Source organism: Macrobrachium nipponense, chromosome 22 (genome assembly GCF_015104395.2).
Source record: "Macrobrachium nipponense isolate FS-2020 chromosome 22, ASM1510439v2, whole genome shotgun sequence".
Taxonomy (NCBI): domain Eukaryota; kingdom Metazoa; phylum Arthropoda; class Malacostraca; order Decapoda; family Palaemonidae; genus Macrobrachium; species Macrobrachium nipponense.
In genome coordinates this window covers 42,702,527-42,730,226 of record NC_087213.1, presented here as the reverse complement: position 1 = coordinate 42,730,226, position 27,700 = coordinate 42,702,527, and the positions used below count along the sequence as shown (strand labels likewise).

Sequence of the window (27,700 nt, the reverse complement as noted above, 5' to 3'; positions counted from 1 at the left end):
AAGAACGCAGCCAGTACCTTTCAAAGGATAATGAATCAAGTTTTAAATGGCATCAACAGCTGTGTCGTGTACTTAGATGATCTTGTGATATTTTCAGAGACTTGGGAGGATCATGTAAGGACTTTGGCGAGAGTCTTGGAGGCCCTTACCAAAGCGAATCTCGTTCTTAATCTAAAGAAATGTGAATTTGGGAAAGCCTCTATTACTTATCTAGGACATAAGTTAGGTCTTGGTAAAACCTGTTCTAAGGATCGGAACGTAGAAGCTATCGTGAATTTCCCAATCCCAACAACTAAAAAACAGACCATGAGATTTCTCGGAATGGTTTCGTATTTCCGTAGATTCGTACCAAATTTCTTGGAAATAAGCGCTCCCACAATTAATCTGTTTAAGAAAGATCGCAGTTTTGTATTTGATGTCGCATGTGTGGAAACCTTCAACAAGTTAAAGGCTATAATGATTTACGAGCCAGTTTTATTAATATTCGATTTTGGTAAGGAATTTAATTTAGCAATCGATGCCAGTGATATTGACGTAGGAGGGGTTTTGTTACAAGAAGTGAATGGAATGAAACTCCCAGTTACCTATTATTCAAAGAAACTGAATACAGCGCAACAGAACTACGTGTTCCACTATTGAAAAGGAATTATTTGTTTTATGCATGACACTTACCTGGCAGGTATATATATAGCTTATCCTCTTGACGCACTGGCAGAATTTCAAAACTCGCGGCAACCGCTAGTACACTGGTAGTTCAGGTGATGGCCACCCCGTTCCCGTGGCGCTGGTACTTGGAACTATTCCCGTTTTCCTCAGATTTTCTCTGCCAGCCGAACCGGCAACATCGTTGTTGGTTCTCTGTTAGAATTTCCTGCTCGTTGACTGACTTTTTGGATATTGGTATCGTATTCACGAAGTTAGCGTGGCAATCGCATTTTGTTTGGATTTTGGTTTAGTATGTCTGATTCAGGAAGTATGTTTAGAGTGTGTGAAAGAAGGGTGTAAGGTGTTAGACTGCCGAAATCATCGGTAGATTCCACATACTATTTGTAAGAAGTGTCGGGAGTTTTGTATGTACGTGGGACAATAGGTGCAATAAATGTCAGTGTCTGAATGAGAAAAGAGTGGAAGGCTCTTATGAAGTATGTTGAGAGATTAGAAAAAGATCGGGTTAGAAGATCTGTATCTAGGAGTGAGAGATCGGGATCTTCGGGGGGGGGGGGGGATATGCCTTTGAATGAATCTTTGCAGGTGTCTTCTCCAGCTCATTCACATGTAGACGTAGCACCTTCCCCTCAGGTTTCTCCTGCGCCCGTTGCTGTATCTGAGGATACTACTGATCCACAAATCGTGAAAGTGTTCGCTGCCCTTGCGTCCATGGGAGATCAAATTAAACGATTAACAGACAAAGTGGAAGTGTTTGGTTGACAGTGTTGTGGAGGGGGCCACTGATCGTCCCTCTCGTGCTCCTAGACCGAGACCTCTGTCAAGCTCCCAGACCCAAGGGAGAAGGCATGTCGACAGTCGAAGGAGGCGAGAGGGGTTTACTCGCGATCAGTCGTCCCTTCAGGCAGTCCCTGTTGCTTCCCAGGCTGCAGCAGTACGCCATGGAAAAGGCGATACTGGGAAGTGCCGTAATTCTTCGGATAGTTCGGCCTCAAGGAAGGAGTAGGCGTTTCGCGGAGTATCGCGTCCTCTCAAGAGGTCATACTTTCCGTCCTCATCACAGGATGAAAGGGCTGTTGACCAAGAAGGGTGGAGTAGCCCTGAGATTTTTTCATCGGAGGATGAAGAAATTATCCCTATCAAAAGGAAGAGGATTTCTCGTCAGTTGGAAGTTACTAGCGGTGCGGTGAGAGGTGTTTCTCCGCGTTAGAGGAACTCCTCTGCGTAGACCGCAGGTTCGCTCGCCTCTCCGTGTTAGCCCGGTGCGTCCTCGATCTCCTCATCATCAGGAGTCTCGTAAGGAAGCGGAGACGAAGGAAGTTCTGCGGGACATGCAGGAGAGAATTAGCAGTGATTGTACATCATGGAGAAGCCCGAACAACCTTCGTTTAGACGTAAGGACTCGTCTCTCCCCGGTTAAGTCCTCCAAGAGGACGCAGGACGTGCAACGCAGCCAGGACGCAGTGCATCCCTTAAGAAGGACGAAGCAGTGCAGGACGCAGGACGCAAGAGGAAGAGTGATGGACGCATGGTGACGCATACGTTCAGGAGGACGCAGGACGCAGGCGGCAGCAAGTCGAAACTTTTTCTCGACAAGGAAGAGAGGAGTTTTACAAGGAGACAGCGCCGCATTCGCTCTCTAAGCAGGCTCTGCATAAGGAGTCTGCTTTGGAGAGTCATCAGGATCTTGGTTTTCAAGATATTTCTTCGCAGGAGGAAGAATTTGTGGAGAGTGCGGAAGAGGACAAGAATGTGGAAGCTCCTTCTTCAGACTACAAGAGACTAACAGAGTGCCTTCTTTCTTTGTTTGAAGGAGATTTTCTTTTCAACCTTCAGCCCGCCATCGCCTTTGTCTCAATTTTCGAAGACGAAGACAGCCAAGAAATCGTCTTTTTTGAAAATGACTTTGTCTATTTCGGCCAAGAAAGCCCTCAACTCGTAATGAGTGGTTGAAGGAGAAGAGAGAGTCGGGGAAGACTTCTTTTGCCTTTCCTCCGGCAAGTTGGCTTCGAAGTCTGGTGTTTGGTATCTACGGGGGAAAGTCTTGGCCTGGGAGTTCCTGCCTCCTCCCAGGGAGACTTTTCCAACATAGTGGACAGCTCCCGTAGACATGCTTTACATTCAGCCAAAGTGTGGTGGACTTCTCAGAGTTCGACCATTTACTCAAAGGTATCTATCGGACTTTTTGATGTGTTTAATTTTCTTGACTGGTCGTTGGGGGCCCTGGCTCGGACTTCGGAGATGGAAGATTCGTCAGAATCCGAGTTGCCGAGAAGTATCATGTCCTGTATGGATAAAGCCTTGAGAGATGGAGCTATGAATTGGCTTCACTTTTTACAGCAGGCGTTTTGAAGAAAAGACATCTTTTGTGCTCGTTCGCTGCTAAAGGAGTCTCGAACGCGCAAAAGTCGGAGTTGATGTTCTCTCCGCTTTCAGGACAGCTCTTCCCTCAGGATATCATTAAGGACATCTCGCTCTCCCTCACTCAGAAGGCTACTCAGGATCTTCTTACGTCTTCTGTAAGGAAGTATTTACCTTCTAATGTAATGAAGAAGACCCCGAAGGATACAAAGACATCACAGCAGCCCTTTCGGGGTAGACTTTTTCCCGACCAGCATTTAGAGGGAAAAGAGTTCCAGCCAAAAGAGGTTCCAAAACCTCAACCAAGCAATGAGTCAGAAGTCCTCCAGACTTGTGTGGGGGCCAGACTTTTAGACTTCTGGAATCTGGCAAAGCAAAGGAGCGGATCCTTGGTCTGTAAGGTAGCGAAGGAAGGATACAAGATCCCTTTCTCAAGAAACCACCTCTCGCTACAGCTCCGAGAGCCCTAGGGGCTCATTACATCGATTTAGAGAAGAGAGAGGCTCCTTTGGCATCAGGTTGTCAGCATGTTAGAAAAGGGTTGGGGGCCATAGAACCGGTTCTGGATCACGAATCCCCAGGTTTTTACAACCGTCTGTTTCTAGTACCGAAGTCATCAGGAGGTTGGAGGCCAGTACTGGACGTAAGCCAGCTAAACTTGTTCGTAGAAAAGACCAAGTTTTACGATGGAGACGAACGATTCAGTACTGGCAGCGGTACGACCAGGGGACTGGATGGTAACGCTGGACCTTCAGGATGCGTTACTTCCATATTCCGATTCACCCAAGGTCCAGGAAATATTTGAGATTCGTGATCCAGGACAGGATTTATCAATTCAAAGCCCTTTGTTTCGGTCTGTGCACGGCTCCTCAAATTTTTACAAGAATGATGTCGAATCTGGCGAAGTGGCTTCATTTGTCAGGAGTCAGAGTCTCTCTCTACCTCGACGATTGGCTCATAAGAGCACAATCAAACAGCAAATGTCTGGAGGACACGAACATCACATTGGAGTTAACTCAGCAACTGGGTCTGATGGTAAACCTGAAAAAGTCACGGTTGATCCCCTCTCAGGAGCTAGTTTATTTGGGGATTCTGATATCCTCAGTGACTTTTCGGGCTTTTCTGTCTCACCCGAAAGGCAGACCATGTGCCTGCGGAAAGTGCAAGAATTCCTATTGAAAGACCAATGCTCGGCGAGAGAGTGGATGAGCCTGCTGGGGACACTCTTCGTTAGAGCGGTTCATTTCACTAGGGAGACTTCACATGAGGCCCTTACAGTTCTTTCTGAACGAAGTCTGGCCAAGAAGATCGCAACCAGATTCCTTCCGGTTTCCAATTCCTTCAAAGATAAAGGAGGAATTAAAGTGGTGGCTAGTTCCGGGGAGGTTGTCAGAGGGTACGTCACTCCAGCAGAGGAACCCAGACCGGATATTATTTTTCCGACGCGTCAGAACGCAGGCTGGGGAGACGCTGGGCCCTCGGGAGGAGTCAGGCCTTTGGAACGAAGAAGAGGCATGGCACATAAACAGGAAGGAACTGATGGCGATCTTCTTGGCTCTGAAAGCGTTCAGACCGTGGATCAGCGGCAAAGTGGTGCAGATCAACGCGGACAATACCACAGCTCTGGCATATATACGAAAACAAGGAGGAACCCACTGTTGTCCCTTTGCAACTTGGCGAAGGAGATTCTTCTGTGGTCGCAGAGAGAAAACGTCACCCTGCTCACCAGGTTCATTCAAGGAGAGAAGAACTCAGAGCGGATCTGTTGAGCAGGACGGACAAGTGCTTTCCACGGAGTGGATGTTGCATCTTCAAGTATGCCAGAGACTGTGGAAGCTCTGGGGCACTCCAGTAGTGGATCTTTTCGCTACCGCAGCGACGAAGAGGTTACCAAACTATTGTTCTCCAATCCCGGACCCTCTTGCAGTCGCAGTCGATGCCTTCCTACTAGATTGGACGGGTCTAGATGCGTACGCTTTTCCCCCGTTCAAGATTTTAGGAAAGGTAATGAAAAAATTCAGGGAAAGTCGAGGAACAAGGCTGACTCTGATAGCCCCATACTGGCCGGCCCAAACGTGTTCACAGAGGTACTGGAATGGACAGTGGATTCTCCGAGAAGTCTACCCACGAGAGTAGATCTTCTCAAACAACCCCACTTCGACAGGTTCCACAAGAACAACACCCGCTCTGGGTCTGACTGCGTTCAGACTATCGAAAGACTTGTCAAGAGCGAGGGGTTTTCTAGAGAAGCAGCGAAGGCAGTTGCAAGAGCACGAAGGCCATCAACTATCAAAGTGTACCAGTCGAAGTGGGAGAACTTCCGTAAATGGTGTAAGAATCGGAAGATTTCTTCATTCCAGTACCTCTGTGACACAAATTGCAGATTTCCTTCTATACTGAAGAAGGAACTGGGTTTGGCTAACCAGACAATTAAAGGTTATAAGTGTATGTTGTCTGCAGTGTTTAGACACAGAGGTTTAGATCTGTCCAACGACGCAGATCTTAGAGATCTTCTCAGATCTTTTAATACAAAGAAGGATCGACTTTGCAGAACTCCTTCTTGGAATTTGGATGTCGTTCTCAAATTCTTGGAGACGGATAGGTTTGAACCTATGGGCAGTTCGTCTTTGCGAGAGCTAACGAAGAAGACTATTTTCTTAGTAGCCTTAGCTACAGCTAAAAGGATTAGCGAGCTGCAAGCTATTGACAAGCAAGTAGGTTGGAAGCACCAACAAAGCAGTTTGTTCTTTTCAACAGGAGTTCTTAGCAAAGAATGAGAATCCTTCGCATCCGTGGCCAAGATCATTTTGAGATTGAAGGACTGGCTGATCTAGTAGGTCAAGAACAAGAAAGGGTTCTTTGCCCAGTAAGAGCCTTACGGTTTTCGTAGACGTAGAAAGAACGAAGCATTAGGGGAACTTCATGTTCTCTGTGGTGCTCTGTTAAAGATCCTACTAGACCTATGTCTAAAAACGCGATGGCTTTCTTTGTAAGAGAAGTCATTAAAGAAGCTCATTTACTTTGTCAGGAAGAATGCTTCGGCTTGATTAAGGTTAAAGCTCATGAGGTGAGAGCAGTAGCTACGTCCTTAGCATTCAGGAAAAATTTAGCCCTCAAGGACATTATAGATTTGACGTTTTGGAGGACAAACTCTGTGTTTGCCTCTCATTACCTTAGAGACGTGAAGACAACTTTTGATAATTGTCAAACGTTAGGCCCGTATGTTTCCTCAGTACAGTACTCGGCAAAGGAGTTTCCACCCCATAACCTAATAACATGCTAGGTTTTATTTTATTAGGTTATAGTGTTTTTTATGGTTGTCTGAGAAGGTTAATACCAGCTCAGTTTTTGGTTAGTGTTTATTATTGTATGTGTGTGTGGTTCAGGTGACTAACTTTCCTAGCATGAATGCCCGTGGTGAATGAGGGCTAGGGTTCTCTGTCAGCAGATTGGTCATGTCCAGTTGTCAGACCCTTGTTGTTAGCTTTCTCAACAAACAGGTCACATCCTAGTTGAGAGCTACTAAGGTTTAGCAGGCTAAGAGGCCAGGACCTACGAAGTCAGCTACCTTAGCAGGTAAGGAACTTAATAAATAATTTTAAAAATTTAGTTAATTTTTGAATTATGACGATGTTGCTGTCTATGACCCACCTCCAAATGTGTCAATCAGCTATATATATACCTGCCAGGTAAGTGTCATGCATAAAAATGATATTGTTATGATACAATAAAGTTTTATGCATACTTACCTGGCAGGTATATATAATTAAATTCCCACCCTCCTCCCCTCAGGAGATAGGGTTCAGAGAAAATCTGAGGAAAACGGGAATAGTTCCAAGTACCAGCGCCACGGGAACGGGGTGGCCATCACCTGAACTACCAGTGTACTAGCGGTTGCCGCGAGTTTTTTGAATTCTGCCAGTGCGTCAAAGAGGATAAGCTATATATATACCTGCCAGGTAAGTATGCATAAAACTTTATTGTATCATAACAATATCATTTTTAGTTACAGCCTTGCAACACTGAGATTTACGCACGTAGTAGTTCTGTTTTAACTGTGTATACTGACCATAATCCGTTAGTTTATTTGGAGAGGTTTGGGAACAAGAATAAACGTCTAATGCGTTGGAGTTTAGAATTACAAGACAGAATTACAAGACTATAACTTGAAGATAGTTCATATAAGGGGAAAGGATAATGTATAGCTGATAGCCTCTTTAGAGATTTCTCAGAATGAGTAGCCTAGTGACCGTTTTCTGTTATCGCACGAGTGAGTGTGTGAGTGGAGAAGCGTGCGTGTTTGACTGGATTAAAGCTTTATGCAGAATTGTACCCCTGCTGTTTAATTCTTGTTTCTCTTTAGAAAAAAAAAAATCAGTTGATTTCATTTTTTTCTCTTTTGGGGGGGCATGTGATGGTAATTGCATCATAGCAAAGAAAGATAAAGGAAAGGAAAACGCATTTTCGAGAAGTTCGGCAGCAAGGAGGCATTAGCGCATTGTGTTGGAGGTGCCTGTTCTCATGATGGTTCTAGAATCGGCAGGAGTGTTGTGGAACTCGACAGGCGCCGATGTGACGTGAGAAAACGCGTGATTTCTGATGCAATACCTCGTCAGATTCATCTAAGAAGTTCCGGTAATCTCGGGAGTCTGTGACGCTTGCCGTAGGCCCTGCCCCAGAATGCCGTATAAATATGACAGACTAAGTAGGAGAAAGCCAGAAAGGAGAGAGCATCAGTTAGTCAGAGAGATATCCTCAGTAAGAGCCACAGATCAGAGTATCAGTGAGAGATCAGCAGCAGCAGAGATCATCCGAGAGAGATAAGAGAAAAAGGAACCGATGAAGGATCAGAGGAAAAGTTGCTCGAGAGTTGGTTGAATTTTGGTCAAGCCATCTTCAGAAGTGGACGACCGAGTTATTTCGACGTAGGGGGAGACTTCAGAGAAGAGACGTTCTGCTAGAGGTTTTGTGGGAAGTTCCTGCCCCTCATGTATCAAGAGTAGACATTATTTTCTGCAATACGGAGTCAAGAAGATGTCGGCAGTCGCAGTTCTTTTGTGAAGCCATCGTTTCGAGTTGCCAAACCGGCCGGCAAGTACTTCCATTCCCTCACTGTTCCCCCGGTCCATGCAGTGTAAGATTTTATTTTTTATGTAAATAGGAGATACCATTCTGCATTTAACTTTGTTAGTAAGCTTGTAAATAAACCTTTGTTGTGTTAGTGTTTCTTTCTATATTTGTATCCCCAGTTTCAACTGTTTGTGTTGAAATTTTATTTTATTTTATTTCATATCGAACCTGAAGCGGACCTCTCTCAGAGGCCGTACATAGTACATATATATATATATATATATATATATATATATATATATATATATATATATATGTGTGTGTGTATAATAAATATATATTATATATATATATATATATATATATTTTTATATATATATATATATATTCTATATATGTATATATATATATTATATATTATATACATACTACATACATCGACGGGGTTCCGTTCTGGTTGGGGTGCTGATAAGCAAAAACTGCTATTAACAGAAACTTGGTGATTTATGGCGCCAAGTTTTGGTTAATGGCTCCAATAACCGGTTAAATGTGCCTCTGTTAGGTATGTCATGGCACCATAACTATTATTGGCACCTTATGTTGCTGATAATCGAATCTTGGCTTGTTAAGGTGCCGTAAATCCCCAATTTTATGGCACTAGACAAGCGCCATAAAGCCTGATCGCCACTAATCGAGTCCTTTGTTAACTGGGGACTGCCTGTTTATACATACATACATGTACCTATTTCTGGGCTCAGTTCGTGTCGCTGCGCGAAATATCCTTTAATCCATTATTTCTAAGGTAAATGTACTAACACATACCAGAGAATAAATAAAATAAAGAAAAGGTCAGTACAACTGACTCGCTCACCCTCCAAGAGGGTGTCGGTATGAACACTATGGCGAGTGAGACCACTACCACGAACCGCTTGCCAATAGAAATCTCCCACTACAAAATCCCCACTAGAGGGGAGCCGACCCACAGAGTGGGCAGCAACTACTACTACTCATCCCATGCTGCCCGACTGCTGCGCCTCTGTGTGGCCATCCTTTTCAGTTAGCGCACAGCATATACACGTGCCCTTTTTTGCTCTGTGTTTTTTGTGCCCTTTTTCTTGGATTTATTCGTCATGGAGCGTACAGCCATCGCAGCAGCTAAGTTAAGTAATCAGTGATTATTGCTATTTGGTTTTTTCCGGCCTTGAGTCAGTATTTGCCGTTTTTTTTTAGGTATAAATACGAGCTCTAGTCGAAGCATGGCAGCATGGTTCTGCCTCGTGGCGTGGTTCGTTCTTGGTCTTCCATACCCCAGAAACCTTCCCTTATTTCATTACGCTCTATTATTAGTTATCCATTTATTTTTATGTTAAGGGTACAGCCTACTGGGTTTATGTCATGCATGCATGTCTTTTTCACCTTGCGTAGGCATCTTCCATCCAGACCCTAGCCACAGCTCTTAGTATCGGCCCGGCTAGCTTTGAGTGGTAGACTTTCTTTCGAGTTAGTCGTACACTCCTGGATTTTTTTCTCCTACTGTTTTATTTTCTTTCTTTACGTTAGTGATTTTGATTATTTATGTTTTATGTTAGTGTAGCGGCGTCTGGCTTCACGTAGCCTAGGTTATGTTTTATTGGTCTCCACCACTATGCTTCCGCGCTTCAGTTCGGTTGCTTCTCTATAGCATCTCTCTGATTAGTCGGTTGTTTTATCCTAGGCTGTATTGTTTCATTGTATTATATGTTACCGCTCCGTGGTCACCACGTGATCACGGAGCAGCCAGACGCCTGTCCAGTCACCTTTCCCTCCTCCCGCTCTTCCATAGGGCCGTTGGGGGGGTTAGGGCTGGTCTGCCCACGCTCGCTCCACATACCCGGGCCTGCCTCCTCCCTCTCTCCCTAGGCGGAGGGAGTAGGGGGGCTGGACAGACCCAGACTGGACTCGACCTCTCTAGCTTCACGGCACGCTCGGATGACTAAAGGGGGGGGGACTGGCCTTATCCCCCTCCGTCGTTTAATCCGGTCGCTCCGGTTTTGCTAGCGCGAGTCTGTTTGCCCTCTCGCCCTTTCCCAGCTTACTGGTGCTCTTTAATCTACCAGAGCTCCGGCATCCACGTGGAAAGGTGCTAGTCCACCCTGACGGGCGGACTGCGGCATACAGTTGGTCTTTACTAACCACTCCGTCGCGCTGATATCACGACACGAACTCCGCCACGCACCGGACTTAGTCCGGTACGTTCGATGTCTATAGGTTTAAGAATTAGTATTTAATTTAAACTATATTAAGTTTAATTTAAGCTACCTTAAGCCAATCCCTCCATTGCCTGCTCACACCGGATCTCTCCGGGGTTATAGCCTATTCAGGCGATAAGGGAGGGGTTATGCCCAAAAATTTTTTCGCGCTCCGGCATGCAGCGGAGTTCTTTTAACCTCTAGCCTGTAAGTGATATCTTTTAGGATGCTCATGTATCTTTTCACTTACAGACCACCAACTGTGAGCATCCGGGATGTAATGCCATGCTCCAGGACCCCTGTGGGCATGAAGTCTGCAGATCCCATGCTCCATGCGCGACTCCGCATGGGAACCTTCAAGTCTGGTGTCACGAGACCTGCACGATTTGCTATGATCTGGTGAGCCAGCTCTTAGACGGGGTAAGTATTTCCAACTCCGTTAGCTAATCCCTACAAGATTATAGTTCTTAAGTTTAATTTTAATCTCTTATTTTAAACTTAAGCTTGTTTTATATGGGATCTCGCATCCTCTATAATTTTAGTTTAACCTATTACTTAAGTTTTAATTTTAAGTTTAAACTTAAAAAACTAACAAACACCCTCTCTTCCAGGCTATGTACCTATTTTTAAAATATATAATATATAAAGTCTTCATGCCAGGGTTTTTGAGGTTGTTTATTATCGGAGTTCTGCTATGAATGTGTACACTTGGGTTTATACACCCAAGTAGTCCAGGAGGGATCCCGCAGGGTTGACAAGGTTCTCCCTCTTGTGGGCGAGTAGATCAGGAGGACTGGACCCTGATAGGACTCTAGGGTCCTCTTCCCCAGGTCATCGTGCTGATTCTTCAGTACAGTGATTTTGTGGGGCTGCCATGGTCCATACTTGCCAAGGGGGTACTTGGTCAAGTGAATAACCTGGTATCTGGGCAGGAGAGTTCAATTTGATTGAGCTGCTCGGAGAAGCTTCTCATCTGCGTTGATAGAAGCTTTTCTGCCCACCCTTGGAAGGGTCTGTGCTGACTTTAGGTTCGGGTCTATGCTGCCTGCAGGTCCCGAGTTGACATTGACCGTCAGGAATGTACCGTTGCTGGGTTCTGCCAATGTCCTCTTCCTAGAGAGTTGGTAGATGCTGAGGTGGACAAGAGACATGCCAAAGACGACGGCCGCCTTTTCCACCAGTCAGTGGCCAAGACTTTTGGGTCTTCATGTGCTGCTGCAGCCCAACCCTCTGGTCAGGCTTGCGCTTCCTCGGCCCCTAAGAAGAGACAGGCTTCAAAGGGCACTTGCAGAAACACCCAGCCTTCTTCTACCTCTGCCAAGAAAGGTGAGCAACCACGCCCCTTTCAACCTCTTTCTCCTCTGGCATGCCATTCCTGGCCAAGAATGGGTTGCTATATGAAGGAAATCTATTCTAAGTAACTAGATTAGAGACAAAACATTATGCCCAGTTCAAGCATTTAAGGTTTTAGCTAGAGGTCACAGCAGACATCCCAAAAAGTCCATTTTTCCTACACTAGCAACACTTGCCATAAGTTTGAAGAAGTTGGACTACACTGTGTATCAGTAGGTAGCAACACTTGCCACAAATTCGAACAAGTTCGAATACACTGTGTATGATAGGTGGCATGGATAGTCTTGACCCATAGGCCCTAGATCAATACCACAGGTCCTTCTTAACAAGCAGGTATGCTAACTATTGCTGAGGAAGGTTTGACAATACAGCAACCATACCCAGCATGCTTAGGTAAGTCACCACAGAACTTCACCCTAAAAAACGTGAGTTCGCACTTAGTGTCTTGTTCTTTGCTACCAAACCTAAAGGTATTTGGAATAAAGAATGGGGCCTTGAAACTAGTGGTTTGACCCTGGACCAAAAATGTTTTTGTGTTGTTGGGATTAAAATTCAAGAGCTTTTTGTCACGTCAATTTCTTTGTAAAGCTCCATGAGGACGAGACAGCAACTACACTATCAAAAAACAGGTTTTGATGTAAGTAAAACCTATTTTTGGTGGTCATTGTTTGATTCCTCAAAACCCTCCCACTTTCCTGACATAAAGACATGGATTTGGATAAGGGGTCATCCTGCATTGACCAACAGAATGGAATGGCATCTTGGTCGGATTTTGGTCGTATGTAAACAATATGATGGTGCACTTCTTGTTTTGCAGTTTTGATTTAGGTAAACTGGATATTACCGTTCACTGAGGATAATAGAAAGTGCCCTCTTATCCCGAGTCCATTTATACTCTATCACGTGTTATAATGTTCATCATTACAACACAATACCCAGCCACAAGACCAGTTAAGAGAATTCTTTGACACTAGTCTGGTCACCATGGAGCTCTGGATAGACCATGGAAAGGGTAATCCTTGAGGATTACCTATGTCATAACCTATTAACTTATAAGCTAAACTCTTACTATTTTACTATAGTATTTTCTTTAATGAATTTATATTATTGCTGTTAACATTAATATTATTTGAAAAATTAGTAAATCATTTATATATCATACAAAATACATATATCTCGGCAAGAGAGAGAGAGATTCATTTGCCAGACCCAGTTCATGATGGAAACAGCATGCACGGTGCTTGCTTCCATCAGGGAGAATAACTTCATGCTTACGGTGGACATGAAGGATGCATATTTTTCTAAATACCCATCCATCCGTCCTCTGTTGAGCACTTCAGCTTTATCCTTGGGGAAGCAGTACTCAAACTCAGGGTACTCTGCTTTTGGGCTGTTGACTGTTCCCCAGGTGTTCACACAAGGTTCGCCCCTCTGTCAGCTAGGGCCCATTCGTATGGGGGTATGTCTTTGAGATATATCAATGATTGGCTTGTCTCAGCGAGCTCCTGAGCTCGCAGTTGCTCCAAGACAGGGATTGACTTCTCTAGTTTTGCTACAGCCTAGGGGTCATAATAAAATTCAAGGAATCTGACCTTGTCCCCAAGCAGAGCTGATAGACATGGTAGCAGCAAGAGTCTTTCCCTTGGATTCTCATATCAGCAGGGTCAGTCAGGTAGTGCAGCTGTTTCTATCTCGATGGGAGCAACCACCTTACTAGTGGCAAGTTGTCCTCAGTCACCTGTCGTCATTGGAGAAGCTTGTCCCTCGTGGGTGCCTTCATCTTCGTTCTCTTCAGGAGAGAATGAAGTAGTTCTGGTCCCAGTCTTGAGATCCTCAGTCCTTTCTCATTCCTCTATCAAAGGAAGTGAGACAGGACTTAGACTGGTGGATGGACGACAGGAACCTCGTAATACAATGGAGTATCCCTACATACTTCCTCTCCCGGCGTGTTTCTGCTCTTGGATGTATCTACCGAGGGATGGGGCACACACTTGGAGGAGTTGCTGGCTTTGGGGTTGTGGAACCTAGATGACAAGTACCTTCACATCAATATTCTGGAACTGAAGGTATCGTTCCTGGCCCTCCAAGAGTGTCAGAATCGAGGAGTGGCAGAATCGAGTGAGGAACACTGTGGTGTTGATGAGCAACACCACAGCAGTGGCATATGTCAACAAGTGGGGGTTCATGTATATCTCCCACTTCATCAGTTGACAATGCAGGTGCACGAGTGGGCAGTAGCTCATTTGATAGAGTTGTCATCCAGATACATTCCAGGCAAGAGGAATGTAGTAGTGGCAGACAAGCTTAGCTGCCTGAATCAAGTGATAGGGACAAAATGGTCCCTTCATTCAGACATTACAGATAGGTTGTTGGAACTGTGGGGGCTTTCAGCCATTGATCTGTTCACCACCCATATGACAGGAAATTTCAAGTCTTCTGCTCCATCATGCCAGACCCATGGACGGCTGCAAAGGATGCATTCTAACACCCGTGCAACAGTCTCGACATTTACACCTTCTCTCCGTTTTTTCTGATTCACAAGGTGATCAACAGGATGTTGATCACTTAGAATCTCAGGATGATTCTGGTGGCCTTCAAGTGGCCACATGCCGTTTGGTATCCCAACCTGCTAGCTCTGCTATCCAAGGCACTGAGAGAGATTCCTCCCTGGCACAACCTTTTGTGTCCCCAACACACTTAGAGTGGTACCTACCGTCAGTCAGTGCAGTCCCTGTGTCTTCATGGCTGGAGACTATCCAGTGTTCTTTTGCAAGCAAGAGGCTTTTCTTGCCACACAGCAACAAAGATGTTTGGATATCTCAGTCTTCTGCAGCAGTATACCAAGGAAAGTGGGCTGTCTTCTATGGTTGGTGTCGTAGACAGGGTCTCACTCCAGTCTGGGAGGCCATAGTTTCAGCGGTGGGTCATGGACTTCCTCATCATCCTTCGCTGAGATAAGCTTCTCTCTGTTTCAGCTGTAAAAGGCTGTGGGGCTGGCCTCAGCCTAGTCTTGTACTTGAAAGGAGTAGACATCTCCTCACTGGAGATTTTGCTACTGATGAGAAGTTTTATACAGTCTTGCCCTCCCAGGGACCTCAGGCCCCCTGAGTGGGATGTGACTCCCATTTTGAGGAGCCTGACTTGTGCCCTGTATGAGCCTTTATGAGTCGTCAGACAGCCCTGTTAGAATGCTGTGGTATTATCTTAAGAGGACACGACATCTCCAGCCTGAGTGTCGACGACTATTTGTTAGTACTGGCTCATCCAAGAACAAGATCTCTTTCTGGCTTTGTGAGATGATCAGGAGAGTGTACTCTGCAGCGGGTGATGATGTATGGTTATCGAAGTAAGATAGTTTTTGTGAGTGGCTAGCCTCTCCTCCTCTTCCTTCCTCTCTATCCTTCATTCTCTTTCTTCGGGCAGAGTAGGATTTGAGCCATCTCATGCTGGATCTGGCAACTGATGCAGGTAAGTGTCACATCAAGCTCCCCTTTTATTTTTCTATTATGTATTAGACTTATAGAGGCACCCCTTCCCTTCCACTAGCAAGGGGAGGAAGGAGACCCTGACCATAAGACAAATCCAATGCTTCTATTTGCTTTATTGTTAGCAAATCTTAGATTCATCCTAGCCCTTTTTCAAATTATGTTATGCTCTTCTCAATCATTTGAGAAGGCCTAGAAGGTTGACAGTTGATCATGCAGTTCTTACACTCCGTTCAACATGTCAAGAGGTGTGGTTCTCTTCCTCACTGTATCAACCAGGAAGAGAAACCTAGGTGTGCCAAACTCCAGTCAGTTCAAAGACTCGCTCAGATTCCTCCCTCCAATAAGTAAGTCTTCTTTATGTAAAGAACCAATAATTAATTGTATATATTGTGTAGGAACAAATGACCAATTTTTAAGTATAATTTTCTTAACTATACAAACCTGAGATCCTTTATAGTTTCATGCTCACCTCATGCCACCCCTTATCTGATACCTTGGCCGAAAGGCAATTGGAATGTTTACATCCTGTGAGGTGGGACTTATGCCTACCACACTGTAGTTAATTGCCTGACCACCTTGTTCGAAAGTTTAACGGCCTTTCCCCCTTTGCCAAAAGTAAATTCCTTATGTAAAAGGACCTCAGGTTTGTACAGTTAGGAAGAATACAAAGTACTTTAAGAATTTTCTATTTTTCCTAGAAATCATGGATAGTTATTTACAACTCTATTTGTTTCTTATACTGTATTTACAATCCTATTTGTTCACGTATTCTGTTTTCCCAGAGTCTTACTAGTGATTATATAATATTTATATATTTATTGATATCAGTCACTTAATGATATTGTATAATGAATTGGAAATGTTTGGTTTTAATGAGAAAAACAGATTGCAGAGACTAGTTGGTTGAGTCCAAGATTGATATTTGTGCTAATCTATATGACAATTTAGGAAATGATATAAACCTATGTAAAGAACAGTTAGAATGTAGTGTAAATTGATAGTTATGTTGTATGTATGTTATTGTTTTGAGTTTATAAGCTATGCTTGGTAACTTGACAGTTTTCTGTAATATACGTTTTCTACACATTATTGCACTTTATAACCTTTGAATAAAATTGAAGTATCCTGAGAACTCATGAACAATTTTGGGTCAGGTAAAATCAAAGTATTCAAAATGTCATATTTTGTTTGTTACAGTGATTTTTATTCAGCAACTCATTTGTCTTTTCAGGTGATTTTAATGCAGAAGCTACAGAAGAAAAATGGGACAAGGTACGAATTGTGTGTACACAGCCATATCGGAAAGATGTGCAATTTGGGCTTTCCTTATTTCGTCTACATACAAATTCTGAGGTATAGTCAACCCTCCGTATTCGCCGTTCATGAGTTCGCAGATTCACCTATTAGCGGATTTTTCTGTGGGACCTATATAAAAATTATTTGTGGGAGGAATTGCTAATTTGCGGGTTTTTCTCTCTATGATTATTCACCAATTAGTGTATTTTGATGTTATTTTTATGAAAAAAAATTATTTACTAATTTTGAAATATTGATATTGATAAAGGGATTTTGACAAAGGAAAAATCTATTTGTGGAGGAAGACCTGTGTTGCCCGGTGAAAAGTCCCTGTAGCTCACTTTTCTAAGTATAAATAGATCCTAAATATACCAGAGAAAAAGCTAGCATGGTATGCTGAAGTTACTACCCTCAGCTCGATCACCCCAAGGGTGTTAGTATAGCACTAGGGCGAGTGGAAGCCACTACCAACAGGTCTTCTTGCCACTTAGAGGATTATTTTCAAAATCCCTCCCACGGCTCTCTACAACAGTTACTTCTCTTACCTTCCGCTCACACTCGGTACTACTACTACTACACGCCCGCCATCTTCATTCCTGAAATAGACACCCAAGCTTGGACTGGCTAAGGGTGGGAATAGAAGAAGGGATGGGTTCACCGGGCGACACAGGTCCCCACCCCCTTTTCTTCCCCCAGAAATAGATTTTTCCTTTGTCAAAATCCCTATTCTGGGTTCGATCTGTGTCTGCCGGTGAAAAAGTATCAGAGAATTGCCATCCAAGCTTAACAGATACCCAAACAGTATATAAAGGATAATGAAACCTAAGTTTCACTTAAGAATAAATTTAATGCGCCGTAATAGGGCGGACAACTTGCTTACTAATTCTAATTAGGACCTTAACTAGAGCCTAAAACTAGTAATAAAGATAATATAACATAATGGTATCTGAAGCAATATACAATAGATTATGTACAGACATGTTAGTGATACCAATATGGTCTCAATGCTGTGTAAAAGTTCTAGTGACGGGATGGCAACAAACCAGCCCGGCCTGGAAGAGAGAGGGTTGGCAGGGAATACGAGTGAGGCAGGTAAGAAGGAGAGAGTATTTAAAGGAAAGGGACCGACAAAAAAGGGGCTAAGGAAAGGAGTTGATAAGACTCGGTCATTCAGGGGAGACTATGCTCCCTGCAGCCACTGTTGAGAATTTAAGGGCCTCTAAGTTCTTTAGATAGTGGCGTTTAAATACTGCTGGAGATTTCCGACCCGTATATTTCAGGTCTTCGAAATTCATATTGTGAAAATAGTTAATGGAGGTAGCCACTGCCCGGATGTCACGGACGTGTGGGACTGAATCCGGGTTGGCCTGTTTAATATAGTAGAGTATTTGTTGTCTAATACCTTTAAGAGAAATCGTACCACCTTTCTCTCTAATGAAGAGGGGGCCTGAAGTTCATTCGGAAGTCCTGGCCAGATAGGATTTAAGAGTAACTACAGGACACAATGATGCGTCCTGTGTCAGAGGAATAATCTTCCATGGAGCCCATCTGTTTTGTGGGTCCTCATTCTTAGCCAAGAACTTCCAATCTGGGGATAGTAATACTTCACCCGACGGGAGGAATTCAACATGATCTGGATTTCTAGAGAGAGCCGAGAGTTCAGATATTCTGGCACCTGAAGCCAGGACCATTAAGAATAAGGTCTTTCTGAGAAGGGTTATGTAAGAGCATGACTCATTGTCAGTGTCTGAGGCTAATTTAAGTACATCATTCAAAAACAAGGAGACAGTTTGAGGGTGGTCTATTGGTCTCAGGCGTGCACATGCTCTTGGAATCGAAGAGAAGTATGAATCTGACAAGTTAATATTAAAGCCAAGCTGAAAAATCTTCCTTAAGGCCGATTTGATCGTAGTAATGGTACTAGCGGCTAGGCCCTTCTCAAATAGAGTTCTAAAGAACGAAAAATTGCCAGATTTGTATAGTCATATTTTTGAGCATTTTGAATCTTTTAGAAATGGGCCCCCCAACTTCTTCACTGCTGAATCATACTGCCTGAGCGTTGATTCTCTTTTATCTGATTCTATGAATAAGATGTTCAGTGGATCAATACTAGTGTCCTTTTGAGCTGCAAACTTCATGAAGTCCATAAAGTTAGGGCACTCAGAATTTTTGAGGAAGCTGACACAGTCTGAGTTTGTACTACCTGTGTCAGTTCTGGACGGGGGATCCGTTTGGGCCAGAGATTCAGTTCTAGAAGAAGCGGAAACCAGTTGCTCTTTGGCCAGTTGGGTGCCACCAATGCTACCTGTCCCGTGAAAGACCTTAGCTTGTGCAGGACCTTCATCAGAATATTCACTGGGGGAAACAGGTAAATCTTCTGCCAATTGTTCCAATTTATGGACATCGCACCTGTGGCGTAAGCTAGAGGGTCCAGGTTGGGTGCCACGTAACATGGTAATTTGTGATTGGATTCCGTGGTGAATAGGTCTACTTGAAGGTCCGGGATTTGATTGCAAATCTACTGGAACGACTTTTTGTCCAGGGACCACTCCGACTCCAGCAGAGTTGTCCTGGAAAGTGCGTCTGCGATAACATTATTTACTCCTGCCAGGTGAGTTGCTGACAAGTGCCAATAATTTTTCGTTGCTAACGAAAATATCGCAATCATGACGTGATTTAGTTTGCTCGACCTGGAGCCCCCCCCCCCCCCCCCCCTCCCTGTTTATGCAGTGGGACTACTACTGAACTGTCTGAGACTATCCTTATATGACTGTTCCTGGCCGGAGTCAGTCATTTTAGGGTCAGGAAAACGGCCATCGCTTCTAGAATATTGATGTGGAACTGGCGGAACATATCTGACCACGGTCCCTGGACTTTCTTGTGTTGCAAATAGCTTCCCCAGCCGCTCAGAGATGCATCCGTGTGGATAGTTGGAGACGGTTCCGGCGTTGTAAAATGGGTGGAATTACCGAGATTTTGTCCCTGAGATTGATGTTGGCTCTCTTCCTCCAGACTTGATTGATATCCTTCAATCTGGCTTTCAATAGGACGTCCGTCACTGACGCAAACTGTAGCGAACCTAGGATTCTCTCCTGGGTACGTTGAGAAGCCTTTTTGTTCTTAAGGAACTGTCTCGTAGCCTTCGCTATCTCCTTGACCTTCTTGGATGGTAGAGATAGTTTGTGCTTGTTTAGGTCCCACTAGATTCCCAGCCATTGAAAGCGGAAGCTGGAACGAGCCAGGATTTGTTTTTCCTTGTTTATCTAGAAACCCAGAAATTCCAAGAATTTTATCACTTTGGCTGTTGCTTTGCAGCATTCGTCGACTCTGGCTGCCCAAATGAGCCAGTCGTCTAGATAGGCTACTAGCATTACCCCTTGGGTTCTTAGTTCCTGAACTATCGTCTCTCCTAATTTGGTAAATACCCTGGGCTGCCTGAACAGCATGACTGAATGAGTAAGCCTGTCTCCCTAGTTTGAAGCCTAGGTACGGAGAGAAGTTCCTTGCTATTGGAACATGATAGTAAGCGTCTGTAAGATCTATAGAGGTGGTGATGGCCCCGTGGGGAAGTAAGGTTCGCACCTGCGAGATGGTCAGCATGCAAAATCTGTCGCAGGCTGTCGAATGTATGAGTTGAGATGGGACAAGTCCAGAATCACTCTTCTTTTGTCCGAGTCCCTCTTTGGGACACTGAACAGACGTCCTTGAAACTTTAGGCGTTTTACTTTCTTTATAGCCTTCTTCTGCAGGAGATCTTTGGTATAGTCTATAAGGTCCGCCGTTGGCATCTGGTAAAAACTGATTGGCGGAAGGGGCCCTTTCTCCCATTTCCACCCCAGACCTTTTGAGACTATACTGTGGGCCCATGGACTGAAGGTCCAATGGTCCCGGAAGAGATATAATCTCCCTCCCACCTGCGGTTTCTCACTGGATGGCTGCAGGTCTGCTACCTCTGCCTCTGAGGAAGCCTCTACCTCTTGGTCCGCCTCGTAGCCGGGCGCCACCTCTGGCCCTGCTACTTCCAGCATACCTGTTGTAGCTGCGAAATGCATATCGTGACTCGTAGGAGGGGTTGAAGGCTGGGGAGGTCATTATGGCTGTCGAGGTTGAAGGTTGCTGAGCCGGCGGAGTTTGTACTAAGACAAACTCACCAGGACGTACTTCCTGCATGCTCGTCTCGCCATTACGAAGTCGTACAGGTCCGTTTGGAAAGTCTGTAGTAGAGCTTTTGTAAGGACCCGGAACAACTGTTCTTCAGGCTAAGTTGATGCTACCAACTCCGCCGCAGTGACGGAGTTGATAGACCTTCCCAATCTGGTCATTGCCTCGAATTCCGCTTTGACCACGTGGTCTGGAATCCTAGGTAGCTTCTCGGTGAATAGGATGGAAGAGCAATCCGGATCAAGTTTACCTGCCGTAAACGTAGCCGGAGCGTCATTCCAGAAATCCACATCTGCCGGGAAGAGTTAAGAGGTAGCCTCTGTCTGTTTTAGCACTGGTAAGGGCTTATCCTTCGCAGCCGCTTGCATAGTTAGTTCCGCCAAGTTCCGCCACCTTGGATGTACAGGGCAACGGAACTCCGTTTGGGGTCACAAACATAGTAAAGCTACCTTTATGGGGCGTTAATTTGGTGTAAACGCACCCCCAGTCGGAGAGGGTGCAAACCCAAACAGCTTGAGCTTGATCCCTAGGGAAGATCACTGTCTCCTTCGGGACCTTGTCTTACCCTGACTAGCATGTTCTACTAGTCTGACAAACCCGGGAAATGGGAATTGGAGACCCGGCAGGAAGAGCTCAAAGTCCTCCAGCGGACATGTTCCGCACCCTTCAATTGTCAGCTTCCCATCTGAGAGTGGGGCATGCAATGCTCACCGCCACGGGTTGTTATTGTCAAATGGCGGTAGTTTTGACGCATCCAGCACTTTCATAGACAGCACCGGGGTTCCAGAATGGAGGAATCCGGTCATCATCTCCTCCAGGGGCCTGATCCTCTCGGTCAGAGACGTTATTGCCTGGCCTGAGGTATCTGAGCCCGAGGCGAGTCGTATCGACTCAAGCCTCTCATCAACCACTTCCCTAACCTTTGACATTAGAAGGTTAGCGAAGGCCTCCTGGTCAAATCCGGACTCCGTCGCCTTGTATCTGGTGGATTTGGCTCTCGACCCCTTAGGAGGGGGAGAATCCTTGGCAGCAGGTGACTTGGCAGGAGAAGTCGACGGCTGTGGGGCCGACGACGACTCAGTCGCCGCTGACGGAGTCGGTTTGAATCCCTTTGGAAGGGATTTCGGTCTTACCGATTTAATCTTGGAATGACCGAGAGCGATCCTTCCCAAGCAGGGGTGGACTTAGAGAAGCCCAGGAAAGAAGAGGAAGAAGGAGGAGTAGGACTTAACCCTTAAACGCCGAAGCGGTAAAAAAAAAAATTGTCTCCTGTGTGCCAGAGATGTTTCAGAGTGAGCGCAGAAGCGGAAAAAATATTTTTTTCAAAAAATCACAGCGTGCTTAGTTTTCAAGATTAAGAGTTCATTTTTGGCTCCTTTTTTTGTCATTGGCTGAAGTTTAGTATGCAACCATCAGAAATGAAAAATATTATCATTATCCATATTATAAAATAATGCGATATATGATAGCGCAAAAACGAAATTTCATATATAATTGTATTCAAATCGCGCTGTGCGCAAAACGGTTAAAGGTAACAAGTTACTTTTTTTTTCGTTGTAATGTACACTAAATTGTGATCATTTTGGTATATAACACATTGTAAAACGATAAAAGCAACACAGAGAAAATATTATCACAAAATAATGCATGAATTCATAACGCGCGGACGTAAACAAATATTTTTTTCAAAAATTCACCATAAATCTAAATATTGTCCTAGAGACTTCCAATTTCTTTCAAAATGAAGACAAATGATTGAATATTACTATACTGTAAGAGTATTATCTTACAATTGCAGTTTTCGACCATACCTGACGAGTTAAAGTTGACCGAATTTCGAATTTTTTTTATATATTTTTTATATGCAATTATTTCGAAAATAAGAAAAGCTCCAAATATTTTTCATTTTATTCTACATGAAATTGCGCACATTTTCATATATAAAGCTATGAAATGTCTAATATGAAACTGAGCAAATATTCCGAGAATGGGACGTACGCATTTCGGAGATTTGTGGCGGAGAATCGGGGAGGTCATGGCCTACTACTAAAGGTTATACTAAAGGAGGCTATGCCAGGACGATATACATAACAGACCACTTAATGTACAGCAATACAATAAATAATATATAACAATAATAATGAGGCATCATGGAAGATTTGCAAAGGAACACAAGGTGAAAGGAGAATTCCCAGTATGGATCTAGCCTAACCTTCCGAAATCACTATGGAACCGGTCAGGTAGGCCAAATAACCTCCAAAGACATCATGGTGTGGACGGTGGCCCTCAACCAAACCTTCCAAATTCGAATTTTTCGATCTGGACAGGTATGGAGGATAGGTCCAACAATATGATAAGAGAGAGGCTCTCTATCCTTGATACCCTCCCCGCTAGCACCGTAGCGCCAGGACAAGGGGGAGAGATATAAAGGGTACAGGGGAAGGGACACCTGGCCTTCCTTCCAAAACCTAGCCTAGGCTTGGTCGGTTAAGCCAGGGAGGGAAGCAACTCTTCCAACCTCTCAGTGATATGAAAATCATCAACGTGCATAAATCAAGTACCTATCTGGTTCGCATTAAACAATAACGCATGCATGTCTCACATTGGGAGAGAGAGAGAGAGAGAGAGAGAGAGGACTCTTTCCTCTCCAATGATGCGATAGGCTACTAGTAGCCTAACAATTTAACATATACAATATGATAAAATTACGCAGAGATAGGCACGAACACGCTCTTGAGAAGCTGGGGGGAGCCAGAGGCTAGAATATAAATTAATCAAACTTTCTTTAAAAACCCCAGAGGACGTCATGAGCATGTTAGGCCTTCCTTCTGAACCAATCCGAACTCGTTTGGTTAATAATTAAGCATGTGATATGCAAAAACGTCACTGATGACTTTAATGAATATAAAATTAACATAAATTTAAAATTAAAAGGGAAATAATGAGTAATAGAACTAACACCCTGCTCTGATGATGCTCCCAAAATGGCGGATGAAATAACGGCGCCCCCGAAGCATTTTCTAAGGGGGCGAAGGCAACAATGGAACTCGTCATAATGATACAAATTACGAAAACACCAAATGGAATACTCAACTTAGATGAAGGGGGAAGTTCTATGGAAGACATCGTTGAATTTCTGGAAAAGCACTAAGGGAGCTCTGAGAAGCGTGTCGCACTTACAATGCTAATTACAGGAATGAAGATGGCGAGCGTGTAGTAGTAGTAGTAGTAGTAGTAGTAGTAGTAGTAGCGAGTGCGAGCGGAAGGTAAGAGGAGTAACCGTTGTAACGGCTCTCGCTGTGGGAGGGATTTTGAAAGGAATCCTCTAATTGGCAAGAAGCCCTGTTGGTAGTTGGTCTTACCAACTCGCCCTAGCTGATATACCGACGCCCTTGGGGTTATCGAGCTGAGGGTAGTAACTTCAGCATACCATGCTAGCTTTTTCTCTGGTATATTTAGGATCTATTTATACTTAGAAAAGTGAGCTACAGGGGCTTTTCACCGGCAGACACAGGTTGAACCCAGAAATACTGTATTTACAAAAATGATTTACTAATTTTCAATATTGATTAATACTCTGCTATTAAGTTTAATAAGATTAAATATTTAAATAATAAAAATAATCATTCTCTCTCTCTCTCTCTCTCTCTCTCTCTCTCTCTCTCTCTCTCTCTCTCTCTCTCTCTCTCTCTCTCTTTCTTGTCGAGATGTATGTATTTTGTATGATAAATAAATGATTTACTAATTTTCAAATAATATTAGTGTTAACAGCAATAATGTAAATTCATTAAGGAAAATACTATAGTGAAATAGTAAGAGTTTAGCTTATAAATTAATAGGTTATGACATAGGTAATCCTCAAGGATTACCCTTTCCATGGTCTTGTGGCTGGGTATTGTGTCGTAATGATAAACATTATAACGTGATAGAGTATAAATGGACTCGGGATAAGAGGGCACTTTCTATTATCCTCACTGAACGCTAATACCCAGTTTACCTAAATCAAAACCGCAAAAAGAAGTAGTTACTCGCATATGCACCAAAATCCGACCAAGATGCCATTCCTTTCTGTTGGTCAATGCAGGATGATCCCTTATCCAAATCCCATGTCTTTTTGTCAGGGAAGTGGGAAGGTTTTGAGGAATCAACAGTGACCACCAAAAATAGGTTTTACCTACATCAAAACCTGGTTTTTGATAGTGTAGTTGCTGTCTCATCCTCAAGGAGCTTTACAAAGAAATTGACGTGACAAAAAGCTCTTGAATTTTAATCCCAACAACACAAAAACATTTTTGGTCCAGGGTCAAACCACTAGTTTTAAGGCCCCATTCTTTATTCCAAATACCTTTAGGTTTGGTAGCAAAGAACAAGACACTAAGTGCGAACTCACGTTTTTTAGGGTGAAGTTATGTGGTGATTTACCTAAGCATGCTGGGTATGGTTGGTGTATTGTCAAACCTTCCTCAGCAATAGTTAGCATACCTGCTTGTTAAGAAGACCTGTGGTATTGATCTAGGGCCTATGGGTCAAGAATATCCATACCACCTATCGATACACAGTGTATTCAAACTTGTTCGAACTTGTGGCAAGTGTTGCTACCTATTGATACATAGTGTAGTCAAACTTGTTCAAACTTGTGGCAAGTGTTGCTAGAGTGTAGGAAAAAATGGACCTTTTGGGATGTCTGCCGTGACCTCTAGGTAAAACCTTAAGTTGTTCCGATACGTAATACAAACCCTCGGTCCTTTAACAATAGGAAGGTAACTAGCGGCAGCTGGGACGGTCGTAAGCTTCGAACAAGGGGAGAACGGTAGTTAACTGCTTGTCCGATCGTGCGCGCGCCCGCGCGCCCGAGAGGTGAAGAATCACTTTTGCTTTCGGCCGCGGGTGTGAAGGACGTGTTCGTCATCGCTCTCTGCCCGCTTCATCGTCGTATGCTTTGTTTATATGGTGTTTTCTACTAATGGTTTGGTTTGACTTGAAAATGAAACTGTAAGTACACTTTTGTTCATGCCACTTACCTGACAGATATATATATAGCTGTATTTTCTGACGTCCGACAGAAATTTCAAAACTCGCGGCACACGCAGTGGGCGGCCAGGTGGTAGTACCCATTCCCGCCGCTGGGAGGCGGATATCAGGAACCATTCCCATTTTCTATTCATATTTTTTTCTGTCGCCGGTCGGTAAACATCTGTTTACAGACCTCTGCTCAGGATTTTTTGGAAATTGACTCGTTTCTAAGTATCTGATTGATTTTGTTGGTATTGAATTGGATTGTTGAATTGGCATGCGCGATAGTGGACCGTTTTTTGATTTTGGATTGACTTTTCTCTATAAGATATGTCTGGATCAAGTGGTGTGAGTTTCAGAGTGTGTGTGAGTGCTGATTGTAAGGTGAGGCTACCGAAAGCATCGGTAGACCCCCACACAGTATGTATGAGTTGTAGGGGGCTTCATTGTTTGATTGATCATCGGTGCAAGGAATGTGAGAAATTGACTGATGATGAATGGAGAGCATATGAGTCCTATCGCCTTAAATTGGAGCGCGATAGGATCAGGAGGTCTTCCTCAAGAAGTTCTTCCAAAGGTAAGACTAACGTTTCTCCTGCACTAACACCTGTAGTGTTTACAACCCCTAAACCTGTGTTGCCTTCGGGCTCTGATTCTGTGTCGGGAGGAGCGGATGCTCTCTCTATGATTTTGGAGTCCCTTCGCACTCTGGAGACCAAAGTGAAAGCCTTGGAAACTGGCTCGGTGCAAGTGTGTGATCGTGCCCCCAGTGTTGTGGATCGGCCCCATAATGCCTCTAGGCCTAGACCTCTATCAGACTCCCGATCCCAAGACCCAGGGAGGAGGTATGTCGAAAGCCGCAAGAGGGTTACGGGGGCTTCCCACCGATCTGGCGTCCCTTCGGCAGACCATGTAGCAAAGACCCAGGCTGCCAAGGACCGTGCACGAGCACGCGTCTTGAAGGAGTGCTTCTCGTCCTCCGAAGCGTCCTCCCCGCGCAAGGGGTGGAGCGCTCGGAGAGACTCTCGTCCGTTAAAGAGGACGTTTCTTGTGGAGGACGCTTCACGTCCTCTTTCGCCGCTTTCGTCGGAAGACGCTTATGATGTCTTTCCGCCTCAGAAGAGAGGTAGGATCTCCTCCGATGAGGACGCTAGGTTGCGCGCACAGGCGCGTACACCTGAGAAACAGGTAGCTGTTCCTTTGAGAACGGAAGGAAGGAGGCGTCCCCTCGCCCCTCGTCTTCTCACAGGACCAGTCCTGCTTCCTCGACTCATTCTTCTCCAACGAAGAACATTCTTTTGTCCCTTCAGGACCAGCTATCCTCGCTTATGGCTCAGAGGACTCGCCCAGCAGCAGTCGAGCCTAAGCGGAGGAAGGACCTTAGACTGCCTGTCAAGAGGACTAAGCAGTCTCCGTTGCCTTCTCCTCCTGCGTCTCGTTCGCCGATCGCTTCTCCTTCAGCGATTCGCCGATCTCGTTCGTCTTATAGAAGGACGTTACGACAGGACGCTTTTGAAGACGCTTTGTGCAAGGACGCTCGGCAGGACGTTCGGCAAGATGCTTGTCAGGACGCTCGTCAGGACGCTTGGCAGGACGCTAGGCAGGACGTTCGTCAGGACGCTTGGCAGGACGCTAGGCAGGACGTTCGTCAGGACGCTCGGCAGGACGTTCGTCAGGACGCTTGGCAGGACGCTAGGCAGGACGTTCGTCAGGACGCTCGCCAGGACGCTACACAGGACGCTCGGCAGGACGCTCTCCAGGACGCTAGACAGGACGCTTGGCAGGAAGTTCGCCAGGACGTTCAGGCCTCCTTTCAAGACGCTTTCGGGGATTCTGAACAAGAATTCTTACCCCCAGACACTTTGTTACGCGCTCAGGCACGTATGCCAGCGAAGAGAGGTAAAGACGCTTCTCGGGCAGGTGAGACTGCCGCGGAAGGCGCGGAAGACGCTCGTCCGCCTCAGGACGCTCTTCCATCAGCGAGCAGTAAGCGTCAGAAAGAAGACAGCCGTGATAAGGCTGCATCTTGCAAGGATAGGGGTCCTTTGATCTTGCTAAGACCCT

The 27,700-nt window shown here is 44.7% G+C and overlaps 1 protein-coding gene across 1 annotated transcript in view; it reads left to right on the top strand.

Moving 5' to 3' along the window:
- LOC135198254 (uncharacterized) overlaps window positions 1–27,700 on the top strand; it is a 476,435-nt gene that overhangs the window by 61,783 nt on the left and 386,952 nt on the right. Inside the window, exon 4 of the mRNA XM_064225823.1 lies at window positions 16,398–16,519. Coding sequence (XP_064081893.1) covers window positions 16,398–16,519 — 122 coding nt within the window. The remainder of the gene's footprint in view (window positions 1–16,397; window positions 16,520–27,700) is intronic.